The sequence below is a fragment of the Prionailurus bengalensis genome, chromosome F2, assembly GCF_016509475.1.
Source record: "Prionailurus bengalensis isolate Pbe53 chromosome F2, Fcat_Pben_1.1_paternal_pri, whole genome shotgun sequence".
In the NCBI taxonomy this organism is placed as follows: Eukaryota; Metazoa; Chordata; class Mammalia; order Carnivora; family Felidae; genus Prionailurus; species Prionailurus bengalensis.
Window position 1 is genome coordinate 46264436 of NC_057353.1, and position 19144 is coordinate 46283579.

General features: G+C 38.2%; 1 protein-coding gene across 1 annotated transcript; it reads right to left on the reverse strand.

The window, feature by feature from the left end:
* Positions 1–1218: 1218 nt before the first annotated feature.
* On the reverse strand, positions 1219–16094 carry FBXO43 (F-box protein 43). Its single transcript, XM_043602187.1, is given in 8 exon segments — positions 1219–1911; positions 2015–2218; positions 6288–6390; positions 9173–10643; positions 15044–15072; positions 15074–15112; positions 15315–15604; positions 15702–16094. Coding segments are annotated over 8 exon segments (2778 nt in total). The 3' UTR covers positions 1219–1662.
* Positions 16095–19144: the final 3050 nt, after the last annotated feature.

Below are 19144 nucleotides of genomic sequence, written 5' to 3' on the forward strand. Positions count from 1 at the left end.
AGCTAGGAAGAAATCCAGAGCATAAAATAGCAAAAATGTTCATATGACAGAAGATATGATTTGATCAGAGCCACAGAAAGAGAGGTCAAAGACAGATTAAATCAGAGTCATCTTTTATTAAAAGAATCAAGACTGGGAATAAGTTTCCTAAACACAAAGAAAATTCAATGAGGTGAATTAAATGATGTTAATAAGTATATTGATCCTGATGTGGAAGATATCTCAGGAAATTACATAGACACTGAAAACTAAACTTGATTCACATCAGTCAGAAAATGTGATATAAAATTCATGGACTGTGTAACTTATTAAAGACAAGTGACAATTTACTTATATTTAGCCTCCAAACATTCTTTGTGGAATTAGAAGGGTTATAGATGAAATTTAATATTTAGAAGTTAATTTTTTTTAGTGAGTTAAACAAATTAAAATGTAGAACAGATTTTTGCAAATATCTCTCTTTCTAATTCACACTTTAAAATCGTCTTATTAAAATAATGCGTAAGAAGAGCTTCATTTTACATCTCTGTGTAGAGTGTGTACACAGACATATACACACATCAGTTACCTAAAGACAAAGAAACTGTGACACTATACTCAAATTTTCCCCTCGTTTTAGTAATTTGTTCAACAACAGAACTTACCTCTTTCTTGTTGCTATTCTACAAATGGAACATCCCACCTCAAACCATTTTTGGAAAGAGGTACATTATAAACAATTTAGTAAATCTGATTATTAAAAAAACCCAATCTTGTCCAACTAGTCTGAATTTGTCACAATACTAATACCCAGCCTAGATAAAACAAGTGGAATCTGTGATCATAGTTCTGGAATTTTTACGTTTATTTTTATTTACTTGGAGAGATAGAGAGCAAGCAGGGGAGGGACAGAGACAGGGAGACAGAATCCCAGGCAGGATCCATGCTGTCAAGCTCAGGGCCCGATGTGGGGCTTAAACTCATGACCCGAACTGTGAGATCATGACCTAAGCCAAAGTCAAGAGTTGGACACTTAACAGACTGAGCTACCCAAGCACCCTTATGGTTCTGGAATTTTAGAAAATACTTATGTGAGATGCATGACTTTACTAAGATTCTCATTGTGAATAATCACATGTCTAGTAATTTACTTTTCATGTCTTCTTAGAAATCAATATGAAGTAAATTTTCTTTAACCAGAAGTCTGCTCAAATATGACACTAAATTGAAAGATGGAAATTATTGAGTGAATTCAATAGAACTTCTGAAAACGTTTTATTCATATTTCATTTCAGATACTCATTTTCCAAATCTATAAGGCCATCTGTCTCAAGTTCAAAATTTGTAATATTATTTGGAAAACTATTTTTAAAAAGTGATCGAAGAACATTTCAACACATGGTGATGAAATGCACAATTTTTAAAGGTTACATGAAACAGTTAAATACATACATAAGATAACATTAAAAATTCTTTATTTAAAAACACTGTTATTAAAATGGGTAAATATGACACAGTAAAACACTTTAAAGAAAACAGACATGGATTATGATATATACAAAATAGGAAATAAATCATCATCTGTCATTAATGGGAAAATTTGCATACTTTCAAAATATTCATAATTTTAAGTCAGACAAAACGTTGTTTAGAGGGAATGCTTCTTTTATATTTAAAGTCTCTTTAAAGGCGTTTTAAATTCCGCTTACTCTGGGCACTTCCTGGAAGAGCATCTTTTCTATTTCTTGGCTTTGCTGCTCCTCTGCTACATTCTTCAGACCCATGATAAGCACACAAACATAACACACAAAAGTCAAAACCACAGGCTGTGCGGCTACAGAGTCCCCTTTTCTTATATGGCTGGTATTTAGCAGGGGATTGGCACCTCGGGCAAGGTTTTAATGCTTCATCAATAAAAAGTGTTTTGGCAACCTGCAGTGAAAACATACACACTAAATCTTCCAGTTTCATATAGAGAAACACTTTATGTCAAACTCTGAGTATTTATTTCTAATAATTTATGATAAATACTCACCTTAACATATTCTTCCTGTTTACTACTTAAGTGAGTAACAGAAGAGCTTGCTATAGGTGTCAAAACTTCTCCCCAAGGAGAACGTGTTGAAACTTGTTCTTTCTGAAAACCTGGTATCCTAGCCTGAGCTTGTACAGATCTTAAAGCTGATCGATTTGAAAGATGGAGCCTAGTGGCAGCGTCCTCAACATTTAATAGAGCCCCCTGCGGCAAAAGATGAGAGGGGTCAATACGGTAATATCAAAAGTTCCAGAACAGTTTTCTGATGCACATGTATTTAAATGTTGAAAGTGGATTCACACTAAATTCCACAAGAATTTTCTCCCTAAGCTTTCCCTTTTGGAAAATTTTTTCTCTCTCATCTAACATTTAAATGTCAAAGAAGTATAAATGAACAAAATTAAAACAATAAATGTTAGCTTTAAGTTTGCAAGATTGGTTATTTTTCTCTTTAAGGCATGGGTTGGTTAAACTTTTCCTGAAAAGGGCCAGATGGTATATATTTTACATTTTGCAGGCCAGATAGTCACAGCTACTCAACTGCCATTTTAGCAAAAACAGCTGTAGAGATATGTAAATGAAAGAGCAAGGCTATGTTCCAATGCAACTGACTTTAAAAGCAGAAGTGACGGACAGGATTTGGCCCACAGACTGGCGTTTGCCAACCCTTGTTTTAAGGCAAGGTTTAAGAAGAGGTGAATCTTTTTCAAGTTTGCCACGGGATATCATGGAATTCTCTGAAGGTTTCTTACCTTAGCCACACATCAGAAAAATAATGGGCCTGGTTAGACCATGAAATCCCATTGGCTTGGCTAGTTTTTACATGTAAATACTGGAGTCATTTTTACACTTACATTTTAAACAAGGAGGAAAAAAGGTACCTCTTATCTGAACCGGATTTCCATTATTACTTCAATATTCAGCCAAGAAATATTTTCAGTAAGCCTTCTATTTTGTGAAGGTTGATAACTGGCATTCTTAACCAATTATCAAAATACAATGTGAAGCTCCTCGTGTGTCTAACTAAAATTGTGTTTCTTCTCCCTTAATTGTCTCCCTTTCTCACAATTGGCTCCTAACAGTGAGAAGAGTGAAAATATGAGACATTATAGTAGGACAAGTATAGGAAATAAGGTTAGCTGATCATGAAAAATTCCGTGATTAAGTTTAACAACATATACATAAGTGTGAAGGATAAATATTCATTTTCTGAAATTAAAATGAATACAACTGAACTTTTTCAAGGACTCGATGCATCTCTTTATAGTACATTTGTATAAATAATTTGCAGCCTAGGCCACAAGCACACAACACTGGAGCACACCAAAATTCTGACAAATTTTGATGTAGTTGGTAAACACAGTGTGCATAAATTTAAAAAAATGAGAGAGATACATTGTTGAAACACATTTCAGCCACAGATTAAACATCCATTTATTTAATAAATATTTCTAGAACTCCTAAAGGTACCAAGTGAATAAAACAGTGTAACTCCTGTCCTCCTCGAGTTAAAATGTGTGCTGCCATCTCGGAACAAAAGGAGGCAAAGCAGTAAACAAAGGCACATGTTCGTGAATGCCAAAATTTTTCAAACATAGTCACATCATGTTGCCAGAAAATATTTAAATGTGAGAGTGAAGTCACCATGTGGTTGTTCATTTCCATGATTATAAAAGAACAGTGAGGAATACAGTAAACTAAGAAATGCGATGGAAAAGGTGTGGTATCCCAATTCTTATGCTCATTCTTATGGCTGCAAAGCAAAGAGATAGAATTGTGATCTTAAAACACACAGCTGGTGTGTGCCTTCCAATTTTCACACATAAGGAGCTTTCAGAGATATTACACAAGTATGAGGAAAACCATTAAACAAGTTTGTTTTACAATGTTTCTTTTTGGGTTAACGATACACATTAGGATAGCTCAAGTGGAAAGCAACTAGTCCATATCAGAACAGGAGTGCAAAGTGCACCGGGAAGAATGTTTCTAGGGACAAGAAGGAACAGGAAGAATACCTGATTTGTTTGGACTTACACAGAGGAGATTTCCAGTTCTGGTGGATAATAGGAGATGAATCAGGGATCTGTATAGAGAAACACTAAGCAAAACAAAAGAAAGAAACTGGGCAATTATTAACTCTGGAAAAAAAAAAGTTATATAGGAAAAAAGGTGTATTCATAGTGTACTGCATGTTACAGCTTTCAATAACTCATAATAATCTCGACACATTCTTCATAATGTCAGCACCTAATTCTGACCGACTCCCACATGATGGTGTGGTTACAATGGTGAGACAGGAGAAAGGAATTCAGAGAGACAGGTGGGTGGGTAGGTAGTGGTAGTGGCGGTGAGAAGTTAGAGAACAAACACTCTCTCTAAAAAGTCAAGAAATAGCAGTAAAGGTGTGCTATTTAGAAATGTGGAGGTAAATCTCAGGAGGAACAACTGAAGAGTTGGAGGTAAGTGACTTGGGCACAAGAATCAAGAGTGAGAAGGGATAGGCAGGAGAATGTGTTTTGACCTAAGCCTCACAGTCCAATTGGACTTTTTAGACCACGTACTTGTTTTACTCTGAAAAAAAAAAATTAAAAAGCAAACGAAAATAAGAAAAAAGTTCAAGTAAGGAAAAAAAAAGTATAGTCTTTGAGAAACACAGTTAGAAAAGAAAAGTGGTGGCCAGGATATAAAGACAGAATATTTTATCTAGAATTACCTGAAGTGTTGCAAAACACAAGCAGGTTTCTTTCCCTGTAGGATGTACAATGTAAATGGAGCTAACAGGTTAATATTATTAGGTGTTTGCTTAAAAACTGTTTTTTTAAGTAGGTCCTCAGCATATAGAGCAGCACTCTAATAAGATAAGAAGAAGGCAATTAATAATTTCACTAGTATAAGCTCCCAGGATCAGAAGGCAGCAGTAAGTAGCCAGGGGCTGTGAATAAGTTGTAAGGCAATATCATAGGTAAGAAAGTAAAACTTTTCTTCAAAGTCAAATAGAAAGTCAATGTTTAAGTTAACCCAGTCCCTAGTATTTCATTGCTATGAGAAACCCACCAATCTGTGTCTAGGTGTTTATATCTGTTTGTACCATGCTTCATCTCAAGTATTGTGTTTTGTCAAATTAGAGATTTACATTATTTACGTTACCTAATGAAATAATAATTTATTAAATACTTTTTACTAGAACAAGAATAAGAGCATGAACTCACAGTTTCTTTCAGTAATGATGGGTAGGAAAAGGTTAAAAGTTGTGTATATAATACATATGGGTGCCAGAGTCATTAGATGCATTACATAAAGTTGTGTCCACAGGAAAAATTAGTCAGCTTCTATAGGACTTTTCCTGTACCCTCAAAGCTGGTCCTCAAATCTTCAAGAAAATACAAGCTTATGATACTTTACCAGTCCTAATCTGCCATACTGACTCACCTCCAGGCCTTCCTGGATGCTAAACTCTCAGCTGAAACACTCTTCCCTGTCTTCACCTGGCTAACCACTCATTGGTCCTTCAGGTCTCAGTTGAGTTGCCCTTTTTCTGAAAAGCCTTCTGTTGATTCTCAAGCATCAAATACTCCGTTTAAATGTTCCAACAGAGGGGCGCCTGGGTGGCTCAGTCAGTTGGGCGTAGGACTTCTGCTCAGGTCATGATTTCATGGTTCATGGGTTTGAGCCCCTCGTCGGGCTCTGTGCTGACAGCTCAGAGCCTGGAGCCTGCTTCGGATTCTGTGTCTCCCTCTCTCTGCCCCTCCCCTGCTCGTGCTTTGTCTCTCAAAAATAAATAAGCGTTAAAAAAAAAAAAAGTTTTTTTAATGTTCCAATAGAACTAATTCTGGCCTTCCTCTAACACACCCGTATTGTAATCACCTGTTTACTTGTAACACCCACAGGGCATCAGCTCCAAGAGAGCAGAGATCATTTCAAAAAGGTTCACAATTGTAATCTGGGCAATTGGCACAATAATAGCCACTCAAAAGGCTAAATAGAAAATGCTATAAGGATATCTAATTATGAATAAGACCCAACATAGCACCGGTATTCAAACACTGCACACACACCCAAACAACATAATCCCACAAGACGCTCTTGATGTTAGGTTATCTACTCCACTTATGGACTGGAAGGAAATGGAGTTGGGGAAAAGTAAAACATTAATGAGTGAATGTTTGGTAAATGGAAAAAGTTAAAAGATAGCAGGAAAACCAAATTAGGCTGTCCAGCAATATGAGATTATTATTTTCACAAATCCATTTGAGAAAAGTATTATATACGTTACCTCAGAATCTGTTTTCAGTTGTGAGATGTAAAATTTCCTCCTCCGATTTGCGTTTTTATCTTGAACAATAATTTCACGCCAATTTCTGCTTACTTTCCAAACACTATAACATAAAGGTCAGTTTTATATTGTATATATTCCACAAAATTAACTTTTTTTTTTTTTGCCAATGGCAATAAGAAAAACTTAAAGATTCTGGACAATAAATTTAAACCTAAATATTTACATTAAAAATATGATTTGATCTACATTGTTGTTTCATATTATTTCACCATATGAAAGAATTCCTATTAAAACATTAAATATATGCCAGCATTATATCAATAAATTATCTTATAAATGGTTAACAGAAAAACATAGTTTCGTATAAGACCAATATGAGCCCACTGAGAGACTGATTAAGAGGATTTAACTTCAAATGTGACCCAACAATAAAAAAATTAGAACACAACATGCAGAAAATGATTATCATCTATACAGTCCAAGAGGTTTTTTTTATCTGTTTCTCCTATTAAATCTATAGGAGGAAATCTACCATTGTTGATTAAACTTGGCAAATCTATCATTGTTGATTAAACAAACATAAGAACTATCAATAATTCATTAGAAGTAGTAGATGCCAAATAACGATTATTATGATGGCTAGCACTCCAAAGTTCCTATTTTATAAACCAAAGTTTATGAAAATGAAGCAGCTAAAGAAAAAAACCCTCAACTTACATCCAGTGATTGCCTATTTGTCAATAACTTTGGCTATACTAATTATTAAAGAAAAATAATCTTTCAAGTGTTACTCTGCTCTTTTTTTACTACTCTAACCTAAATCACTCAAAGGGAGTAAGACCAGACAGCTAAAAAAAAAAAAAAAAAAAAAAAAGTCCCTTGTTGTTACAGAGGTAATAAGTACTTGAGTTGTTAAGCTGGCGTACTTCCCAGCTGTCATGGCCACTTCAGTTGCCTTGCCTCTCCCCAAGCCAATACATGGGTCTTATATCAGATTAAGGAGAGAGAAAGGCAGATAGACCCCTATTAATGGGGAAGAAATGAACTATATAATTGGATATTTGCCCGTTATTTCAACTGACCATAATCTCTCACATTACCAAGAATAAACACTACTAACATTATACATGCATTCTACAGTACAAACACTATAAATCTGAAGGGGTGGGGAGAAGAGGTAATTATTAAAATATGATTGAATATCAACTACTCCCACAAATGAGCACCCAAAAGTATTACTCAATTTTTAACTGGTCTATATCCAAATACTCCAGCATATAAAAATAAAATTCCTGTATTTCAGCCATCCCTTTGATTTTATTAAACAACTATCCCATTTGAACATTTTTTTAAAGGCACATACATACAGGTGCACTAATCTGTTTATTATCCTACTTGGGTTACACCAAGTACGTTCCTGACCAAGTCTATTTAGAAAGGCCTTAAACCTTAATGTGAGTTTGTGGGACACTGTTGGATTAGAAATCAGAGGGCTCAGTTATAGACCTAGATATATTCCTATGTCCTTGAATGACTGCTGGCAGATCACTTAACTTCTCTGGAACTCAGTTTCCTCATCTGAAAAATATGTGACTAGACTAGATGTTTAATGACTAGACTTCCATCTATGAAATTCTATGATTTTCTATAATAGCCTACAATTAATTTGTGGAGGAAAGGTGAAGAAGGGTTCAAATAGAGGTAGTGGCCATAAAAACAGCAAGGATTCTATGAACCAAACTTTTGACATATCCCTATGGAAAAACAAGTTTACAAACTCTCCCACATGTCCTCCCCCAACTGCCACTTGCAGAAGTCCTGTTCCACAAGGCTTCCCTCCTTCCGGCCATGGCATTCCCAAGGGTCTCGTCTTCTGGTAGTCCTGCAGCTCCCCAAAATTACCAGTATGAACACAGTCTCACTTTAGTCTTTGTAACCCTAGTTCCCACCCTTAATAATCCTAAATGTCTGTTTCTCTTTAATTATGTAGCAGCATTTAACATACTGAAATTTCTGTTAGCACAAATTCTTGTTTCTAATTCCTTGAAATTTTCAAAAGCAATTACCTTCCATGGCACTGTTGGCAATGAAAATGAACTAATCCGTATTCCCTTGGTCTCTACAAAAACTAAGCCCTAAAATGAGAGCTAACCGTCATTTTGTATTCTAGAACTTAGATTCAATAACTAAATGGTATCCTTTGTATGTTGCCCTTTCTTAGTCAACATGACATTTTACACTATTTCTGACCAAGTGTCCTAACATTAATCCAATTTGCAATCTGAAAACAGGATGTGGACTATTAAATCATCAAATAACTTTCATGGAATAAAGCTTGCCAGTCTTGAAAATTTAAAGTTCGACTTTTAGAAACTCTCTTCCCAAATGACAGTGCCATGAACCTTACCCAGAAGACTATATTGACGCATCTGAAACAGGATTTAAAAAAATTTTTTAATGTTTATTTATTTTTGAGACAGAGAGAGACAGAGCATGAAAGGGGGAGGGTCAGAGAGAGGGAGACACAGAATCTAAAGCAGACTCCAGGCTCTGAGCTGTCAGCACAGAGCCTGACACGGGGCTCAAACTCACAGACTGTGAGATCATGACCTGAGCCGAAGCCAGATGCTTAACCGACTGAGCCACCCAGGCGTCCCTGAAATAGGATTTTAAACAGAAGGAACCTATGTTACTAAGCTCTAGTAATATAGTAACTTTAGGGAAGTTCACTAAACCACCTTTGATAAAGTGTGAGACAACCAAAGAGAGAGATAATAAAACAAATAAAAAACAGGACAACTGTTCAACTCATAGAAAAGCTTTCCAATTAAAAAAAGTGATAAGAAGGAAGTTTTATTTCAGAAAAAAAAATTATTTCTTACCTGAATAGGCTTTCTGCAGTCAAGGAATCTAAAACCATAGCAAGAATATGCTTTAAATTTCTATATTTTAATTCTGTTAAGACGTCCAGTTTCTCTATACCCATTTTCTTGCCAATCAGTCCTGTAAGTACACACTGTAGCACGGCTATTTGCCCCCCATCCCTTTCTTCTAAGAATTCATGTGCACCATTCTGCTGGAATCTTTTTCTTTTGTTTCTCATGAAGAGCTCGTGCACTAACTGCAAGGCTGGGGTCTTTGATAAATTCTTAAAGCTTAACATCTTAGTGTCACTGCTCAGCTGACTCTCTGAGTGGTCTGAGGCAGCTGCTGGTGTTGTTTTAGAGTCAGAGTGGTCAGTCTGCTTTTCCCCTTCTGTCTCAGATTGTGAGCCATGCTCCTCCAGGGTGGACAATCTTCTCAGCCTTCTAAGATGCCTTGACTTTTTTATGGTGCTCCCCACTCTGACAGTTCCCTTATGTTTCTGAAGTTCTTGAAAAGAACCCTCCTGGTCAGAGAGGGAATCTTCTGATTTTTCCAAGCAAAGTGAGTTAAAACCACTGTCTTCAGGTGTTGAAATATTGCCCCTCACTTTAGTTGAAGGGGAGAGCCTTTGACTTGCATTAAATTTAATGTTTGCTACAAGATTACTTATTGGAGTCACACGTATGTCCTCATCTGTCCCACAAGTTGTTCCACTAACAGAGGAGCCCAGAGGTTTGGGATATGTATTCTCATCATTAACAAACAGACTGCTATCACTAAGGTCATATGTGATAGAGTCTCTAAAACTATTGCCCTGAATCGGAGATAGACATTCAACTTCAAACAGGCTACAGTCATCTTTGGAATCATCAACCGTGGAAGTCTTCTGTTGAGAAAAATTAAGTCTCAATTTTTGACTGCTAGAGGTTGCTTCTTCTGTCTTCAAAGTACTAGTAACTAAAGGACTAAAACTGTTTTGCCGTGGAAGACCTGTAACATGGCTTGGAATATTTTTTTCTAAGTTGAGGACTTGGTTCATACTACTTTCTAGAGAACTATTTTGTGATTCAAAGTCCCCTGTTAGAAGAGAGAAAGATATGTCCAACCTTCTGCGCTGCAAAAATTTTTTCCCACTGAGTTTAGGAGTTTCACAAAGTTCGGGGCTTTTCTCCTTTTCCTTCCTAGAAAAGACACCTCTCTTTTTTTGAGTTGGAGATTCTAAAGGATGAGTCAAGCCCAGATCTGAAGTTTCAGGATGTTCATGGATTAATGGTGGGCCTTTTCCTTTCTTTCCAAATAATTCTTTACCTGTATTCTCATCGTTGCAAGGCTGTAACAACTCATTGTAGCCACTGTCTTGAAATGAAGATGTGGAACAGTAGCTTCTGAAGCTGGAATATGTGAAATTGACAGGAGAGTCCACCTCATTTTCTGCTCCAGGGCAAGTCTGACCTAAATGTCTCTCTGACATCTTCAAAAGCTCTGTTTCTACAGAGGAAAACAAATGTTATTCTTCCTTTGAAATGAGGAGTTTGGCAGCTTACACCAAAATACATTTGTTAGGACTATAGATAATAATAGAAAATGCTATGGCAATAAAAAAAAAGTTACTTTAAAAAACAAATCTACTCTAATATATACTCAAGTGTATCTTACTTAAGCCAACTTTTAACATCCTAAAAACCAAAACTTTTGGGTTATACATATTCACGGATTACTTGATAAGCTTAGTCTAAGCACCATGCACAAATATTTTCTTGAACTACACTTGAGAAAAAAAATCTGACGGCATCATTTTTAGATAACCTTATGATATTAACAGCATTGATGTGCATAATTATAGTTTTAATATTTTAGCTATTTCTCTTGGCCTGTATCTAGTCAGTTGGATATTTCCCTTCAAAATTCTGGGTTATAAGTAAAGCTGCTTAAGCAAACTATATGCTAATTTTTAAACACGTCTCTGGAAAGGTGTCAAATGAGTGCTGTCACTAGATTTAACTGCAATTTGGCTAAGCAACTCCAGGATAATGTTATTCATACTTGTAACATAGGCCTGTCACAGAAATCCAGTCCCCATGACTGCTCTCAACGTCTGAATTTCCAGACTCACTACTTTGAAAAGACTCCCTGGCTTATTGATAAATTACTAATACATTCTTCTTGAGCTAACTAAAATGAACCAGTGCCACATAGACATAGGGCCATTACAAACTTGGCATGTTATGCTTATTCATGTGTCATTTTGTAAATATTTTGAGACATAACATCCACTTGCAGGCCTGATTTCACAGATAACAGACAACTATTTATGGGAAATGCACCCTTTATAATATTCTTGAAATTGCAAGGACAGAATTCAAGTAAATTACTTAATAAGTTACTCAGTAATTATATTTGTAAGAAACAACACAAGGAAATACTCTATTCCTTAATACTCTATTCCTTTTTAAACAGTATTATCACATCCCTTCTTTTTATAAACTCAAATCTTAACCCAGAGGGCACTAAGGGAAGAAAATCATCACAGTTTCTGGTATTTTTCCAGATTATTCAAAGGACACTAAGAAAACTGTCATTCTTTTAAGGTTTTCTCGAGACCAAATGCATGGTTTTTCTCTATTAAAATATCCTAGGAAGAAAAATTTTAGTTTACTACAATGGGAAAGGAATATATTTATACCTAGGTTACACCAGTTAAGTATACAAGTGAATGAGTTCTTAAAAACAACAAATCACTACTCCAACCACAAAACAAAACATCTTTATGGTAAAATGATCACTGGAAGATTATTACTGGGCAAAGTATCTATGTGTTTTTCAACCTTTTAAACTTACATTCAATTTTGGTAAATTTGATACATGTTCTCTTCCCATCTAGATCCCCTCAGATCATGAGAATGGCTGCTATCTTCTGTATGTGCTTACCAGCCAAGATCATCAAACTTTGCTTTCTATAATTTGTATTATATTTTCAAACAAAATATTAAGTTAATGACATATAATGAGCTACCAAATTACACCTCTACCCATGAATATTTCCCCCTGAGAATCATTCTTTTAAGTTAAAATTAGGTCGCAAAATCCTTCTAAAAAGAGCAAATGTAACAATTCGACGTCACCACTAGGTGTCTCACAGTGCTAGAATCTGGGAAACCGAGGCAAATTGTTAGAAACAAAATGGGGATGCAGATATAATCCTCTCCCCCCACCATCCATAGGCCACTTGATACAAACACACACACACACACACACACACACATATATAAAAATCTAATTTCTTCTGTTCATCTATACATTCGAAGTTGCCTCCAATGTGCTTTTTTTCTCTGCTGTCATCATGCTCATCTTTCCATTTTCCCAAGATGTTGGTCTTAAGCAAAACTTGGCTGTTCAAAACTTAATTTTTAAATCTTTTAAACAGACATGCAGAATTATGAAATTCCCATTGACATATTTAATTTTACCGACTCAACAGTTCACTGATTAATCACATGAGCCTCCTTAATACTCATGTTTAAAAAATTGTTAAAGCTTATTTATTTATTTTGAGAGAGAGAAAGTAAGAGAGAGAGAGAGAGAGAGAGAGAGAAAGTGAGCCGGCAGGGAACGGGCAGAGAGAGGGAGGGAGAGAATCCCAAGTAGGTTCTGTGCTGTCAGCACAGAGCCCAATGCAGGGCTCGATCTCATGACGATCCGTGAGATTATGACCTGAGCCAAAATCAAGAGTCAGAATCTTAACCAACGGAGGCACCCTCTTTGAATGTTGAGAACATTTATCTCTACAGTGCTCTCAAGAAAGAAAAAATTGGCAAGGATGGGGAGAAAAGGGAACCTTCATGAACTGTTGGTGGGAATGCAAATTGGTTCAGGTACTATGGAAAACAGTATGGAGGTTCCTTAAAAATTAAAGATAGAACTATCAAACGATCTAGTAATTCCGCTTCTGGATATTTATCCAAAGAAAATGAAAACACTAATTTGAAAAGATGTATGCACCCCATGCTCATTGCAGCATTATTTACAATAGCCAAGATATGGAAGCAACCTAAGCGTCCATCAATAGATGAACTAATAAAAATAAGGTACATATGTGCAATAAAATATTACTCTGCCATAAAAAAAAAACTCTTGCCATTTGTGACAACGTGGATGGACTCATAGGGTATTATGCTAAGAAGAATGAGTCAGACAAAAACAAATACCATATGATTTCACTTATATGTGGAATCTAAGAAACAAAACAAATTAACAAACAAAACAGAAACAGACTCATAGAGAACAAACTTGTGGTTGCCAGAGGCGATGAGGGTAGGGGGTGGTCTAAATACGTGAAGGGGATTAAGAGGTACAAACTTCTACAGCGACATGCAGAAGAATGAACCTGGACCACTTTCTTACACCATACACAAAAATAAACTCAAAATGGATGAAAGACCTAAATGTAAGACAGGAAGCCATCAAAATCCTCCAGGAGAAAGCAGGCAAAAACCTCTTTGATCTTGGTGGCAGCAACTTCTTACTCAACATGTTTCCGGAGGCAAGGGAAACAAAAGAGAAATTTATTTTGATGGGACCTCATCAAAATAAAAAGCTTCTGCACAGCAAAGGAAACAATCAACAAAACCAAAAGGCAACCGACAGAATGGGAGAAGATATTTGCAAATGATATGTCAGAGAAAGGGTTAGTATCCAAAATCTATAAAGAACTTATCAAACTCAACACCCAAAAAACAAATAATCCAGTGAAGAAATAGGCAAAAGACTCGAATAGACACTTCTCCAAAGAAGACATCCAGATCGGTAACCGACACATGAAAAAATGCTCAACATCACTCATCATCAGGGAAATACAAATCAAAACCACAATGAAATATCACCTTACACCTGTCAGAATGGCTAACATTAACAACTCAGGCAACAACAGATGTTGGCGAGGATGCAGAGAAAGAGGATCTCTTTTGCATTGTTGGTGGCAATGCAAGCTGGTGCAGCCACTCTGTCAAACAGTATGGAGGTTCCTCAAAAAACCAAAAATAGAACTACCCTACGAGCCAGCAGTTGCACTACTAGGCATTTATCCGTGGGATACAGGTGTGCTGTTTCCAAGGGACACATACACCCCCATGTTTATAGCAGCACTATCAACAATAGCTAAAGTATGGAAAGAGCCCAAATGCCCACTGATGGGTGAATGGATAAAGATGTGGTATACATATACAATGGAGTACTACTCGGCAATCAAAAAGAATGAAATCTTGCCATTTGCAACTACGTGGATGGAACTGGAGGGTATTATGCTAAGCAAAATTAGTCAGAGAAAGACAAAAATCATATGACTTCACTCATATGAGGACTTGAAGAGACAACACATGAACATAAAGGAAGGGAAACAAAAATAATATAAAAACCGGGAGGGGGACAAAACAGAAGAGACTCATAAATATGGAGAAGGAACTGAGGGTTGCTGGAGGGGTTGTAGGAGGGGGATGGGCTAAATGGGTAAGAGGCACTAAGGAATCTACTCCTGAAATCATTGTTGCACTATATGCTAACCAATTTGGATGAAATTTTAAAAAATAAAAAAAAATTTTAAAAAAGAGGTACAAACTTCTAGTTGTAAAATAAGTCATGGGACTGTAATATATGCCATAGGGAATATAGTGAATAATGCTGCAGCAACTGTTTATAATGACAGATAATAAATGGACCTATCAAGGTGATCACTTTGTAATATATAAAAATATAGAATCATTGTGTTGTACACCTGACACTAATATTGTATGTCAATTATAATTCAATTGTTAAGAACACTTGTTAGAGAATGAAATACTACTTAACTATATAAAAAACGAATTTTCTTCATTTGTTAAATTGGAAAATCTTACCATCAGTAAATCTTGAGCTCTTAGATGTCAGTTATGAGGGCTTCCAAACAAGAAAATCTTTCACTCTGCCTTTAAAATTCATGCCAAAGTAATACCACTTAAAGAGAAACGTGCAGCAGCACGTGGCTGCTAAAATCGTAAAGGTACATAAAGCACATGCTGCAGGGATTATTTCTAACATATGAAAAGGTCTAAATCACTTAGAATTTCCTCCAGCTTTCCAAATAATAGTAATTTCAATATCCTGGTTTTCTCCAGCTAGTCTCGGAACTGAGGAATCTTCCCCAAATCGGGTTTTTGAAAATGCAGTGTAAGCCGCAGCGCTGTCATTGACTTCCCCAAGGTGCTATCGGCGGGTGGGTGGTTAACGGTCTCACCAGGGCGTCCTTTGGCCCGGCTCCTCCCTCCCCGACCTTCCCAAGGCCAGGCTGGCGGCGGCCCGGGGTCGCCTCGGTTCCGCCGCCACGGCTCAGGGCCCAGAACGCCACCGAGAGGCCGAGGGCGGGTGGGCGTCACCAGGAGCGGAGCGAGCGGGCAAGAGGCCGGCTTCGGGGCCCCTCTCTAGTCCCAGCACCTAGAAAGCAAAGTGGGCCCCGGGCCGGCGGACGACCAGAGGCCCGCTAGCGGGCACACACCTGGGCCCCCCACTCCCGCCCACCTGGAGACCGAGGCGCGCCCGCACCGACCGGGCCGCGGGGCCAGGCGGGAGGGGAGACAGGCAGCCGCCGCTGGGTGCGTCAGGCAGGAGCCGCCGCCTCGCCCCCAGGGATGCCCGGCTATGGCAACCCCCACGCCACGTTCGCGTGGGGCCGCCGAGATTCCCTCCTTCAGTTTGAACTGCCCGCCCTGAGTAACCGCTACGCGCCGCCGCGCCGCCCCGCCTCGCCCCGCGCCGCCCCTTCCTCCAGCTCCGCGACGCCCCCGCCGGCCGCCCGGCGATCCGCAGGCTCTGGTCCGGCTTCTCCCAGAGGAGTCTTCCTTTTCCCACCCTTCCACCCCCACCACAAGCGCAGCCGGGCTTTCTAACTTCATGGGCTCTGTCTCGCCCCATTCTCACTTTGGGAAGCATTGTGTATCCAAGCTACTAGGTCCTGCAGTGAGATGCCAATAAAAATAATGTAGGTGAACGTTTGCTTGACAATGTTTCCGAGATAATCAGGTATAAAAAGCAGGTTACAAACCAAATGACACCTTTTAGAAGTATGGATACACACAGGATATAAATATGCACAGGATGAGGTCGGAACGGTATGACTTTACAGTATCTCTACACGGGATTATGCTTGATTATGCTAGACGGATGTTTTATATTACTCATTGGGCACCTATTCTATGCCAGGCTCCATCCTTCCACTCTTGGCAGCTTCATACTAGTCTCCTTTATCTGGCTGTTTTTCCCTCTGCCTTTTCCCTACATGAGGCATCCTACCTCAGCATTTTATTGGGGGGCGGGGGGCTTTACCATTATGTGCTTACATAATTCTCATGCAGAGTTTCACCCATTACTTTTAAGCCAGTAATAGCAGCTACCATCACTCTCCTCCAACTGGACATTTCTGTATCTGGATGCCCTTTAGCCATCCCAAATGGAACATATCCAAAGTCAAACTCACTAACACCTATTAAGCTCTGCTCTATGTGCCAAGCACTGGGCTAAGTACTGGGAAAGCAAAGATGAGTACACCACAGTTACTGGCCTTAAGGGGTTCACAAGTGCTGTAAGGGAGGAACAGTAGTAGTACTAAGGAAAGAGGACCAGCTAACCCTAAGGAAGAAGAGGGGGTGGAACTAACTTTATAAAGACCATGACTTTGGGATGGATTTTGAAGCACAAGTGGCAATTTAAAAGTCAGACAACAGGTGACTGCAATCTCAAAACAAAATGTACAAGAGCAGGAAAATTGAAACAGTTGGGAAAACTATAGTTTGTTATAGCTAGAAACTAAGACTTATTTGAGGAAAGACCGAAGAAAATTCTTGAGAAGGGGAAGAAGCCAAGTCATGGAGAATTTTGGATGCATTTAAGAGAAGTTTATCCTCTAGGCCATGCAGAGCATTTTAGAAAGATCACTCCCATGGCAGAGTGGAGAACAGAAGGAAAAGAAGTGAGGGTGGTTGCAAGGAGACCACTTAGGAAGCTACTACATTACTCTGGAAGCCAGTGGAGCTGAAGAACCTGAATTCAGCATATTCAGTCAGCAGAATCAACTGCATGGGGTGGGGGGAGCACAGAGAACAGGTTTGGAAGAAAATAAATTGAATTTAGTATGTGGTTAGGGGACCTCGGTGGCTTAGTTGGTTAAGCATCCGACTTCAGCTCCGGTCATGATTTCACAGTTCATGGGTTTGAGCCTTGTGTCGGGCTCTGTGCCGATAGCTCAGAGCCTGGAGCCTGCTTTGAATTCTGTGTCTCCCCCTCTCTCTGCCCCTCCCCTGTTTGCACTCTGTCTCTCTCTCTCTCTCAAAAATAAACATTAAAAAAAATTTAGTATGAGGTTGTTAAGTTTGAGGTACCTGTAGGACTTAAGATAAGGAATTGATGAATTACATATGCTTCAAGATAGCACCTCTCTGAAGCTGCCCCCATACACCCAGGTAGAGTGAATAGTGCTCTCTCTAGCTCTTCAAACAAATCTCTATGACAGCCATTTTGCCTTTCTCCACACAACATTTGCAATCCTCTGCTGAATTTTCTCCATGTAGTTTATCACCTTCTAAAATACCATATTATTTACTTATCTTGTTTAATGTCTGATCCCCACTCCTACTTTAATGTAAACAGGGCAGGGAATCTTGCCTATGGTTTTAAAAAATTCACACAGTCCCAAACACCATTTAAACGCTGCCCTTTTCTTTCTCTAGTTAATTTATTTTTTTCGGATATTACAACTGAAGAGCAGAAAAGTATATAACTCCCTTCTATCATTCAAAGAATAATCTTTACCTCCCCCCCCCCACCAAAAGTGCAAAAAGGAACCGAGTTACATGTAGCTTGTCCTGACTTTACTCACATACCCCAAATATAAGTCACTCACATTTTCCTATTCTTTACCCACCACAGTCCTTGGCCTTTTTGTTTCCCTTTCTGGATTGGATGTCATCCCATTTCTTACCTCAGTAGCCTAAACCCATCTATTTCCCACAAGATCTAATTCTTCTTTTGGGGACCATCCAGCAAAACATAATGAAAGACTTTTCCAATCACCAAGACATTCAAGCTATGCAGGTATATTTAAAAGAATACGATCAAAGAAAATGAAAAACAGAGATTCAGGAGGAATATAGCAACTTGCATCTTCATAACCATATTACAAAGAGTTAAAAGCACTAGTATCCGAGATAACAAAACATCCACCCTCATTGGGAGAAGGCAGTACAGCGGTATCTGGCGCATATTAAGTGCTCAAGAAAAGTTAGCTGTTACCAATGATAATAGCTTCCGCTGACCACGCTCCCTACTGATCCTAAAACTATCAGTTCCTGCTAAGTGGAAAAGGGGTGTTGGAGTGAGAACTAGCATCTACATGGACTCTTGTTGAAATTCTGGATTTCCTTGACATCACTTGTAATTAATCTACCCTTCCATAGGGTCCCAAGACCCATTTGTGTTCTACATGTGTTGATCCATTCTGATCTCCATAGACTGTGTTATGTGCCAGAATCATCTTGATACCTCAACTGGAGAGTCAGAATCCAGGAAAGTTTGCAATGATTTGTTAAACTTTCTGGATCAATCCATTATCTTTCTCTTATGATAACAATAGTTTTATTTAATAATTCTTGTAGTAAAGCCTATTTTGACTGTTGTATTGAATTACCTTCTTCTCTTTGGTTGAGAGGAGGGATATTTTGTAAGAAAGCTAATGGTCAAAATATTTATGCTGTATGTCAGCCTGTCGGTGAAGGAAGAAGCAGGAAAATCCATTGTTTTCCTGGAAATTAAAAAACTGGCAGCCAGGAAGACTAGGAATATGAAGTAGTTGTATCCCCTATGCTGGTCTGTAGAGGTGTAACCAGTTGGAACTCCTCAAAGCAAAAGGTGAAGCTCAAAGTTCTCAAGTTGCTGGATGGAAGACTGGAAAGCAGTATATTCTGCTTAAT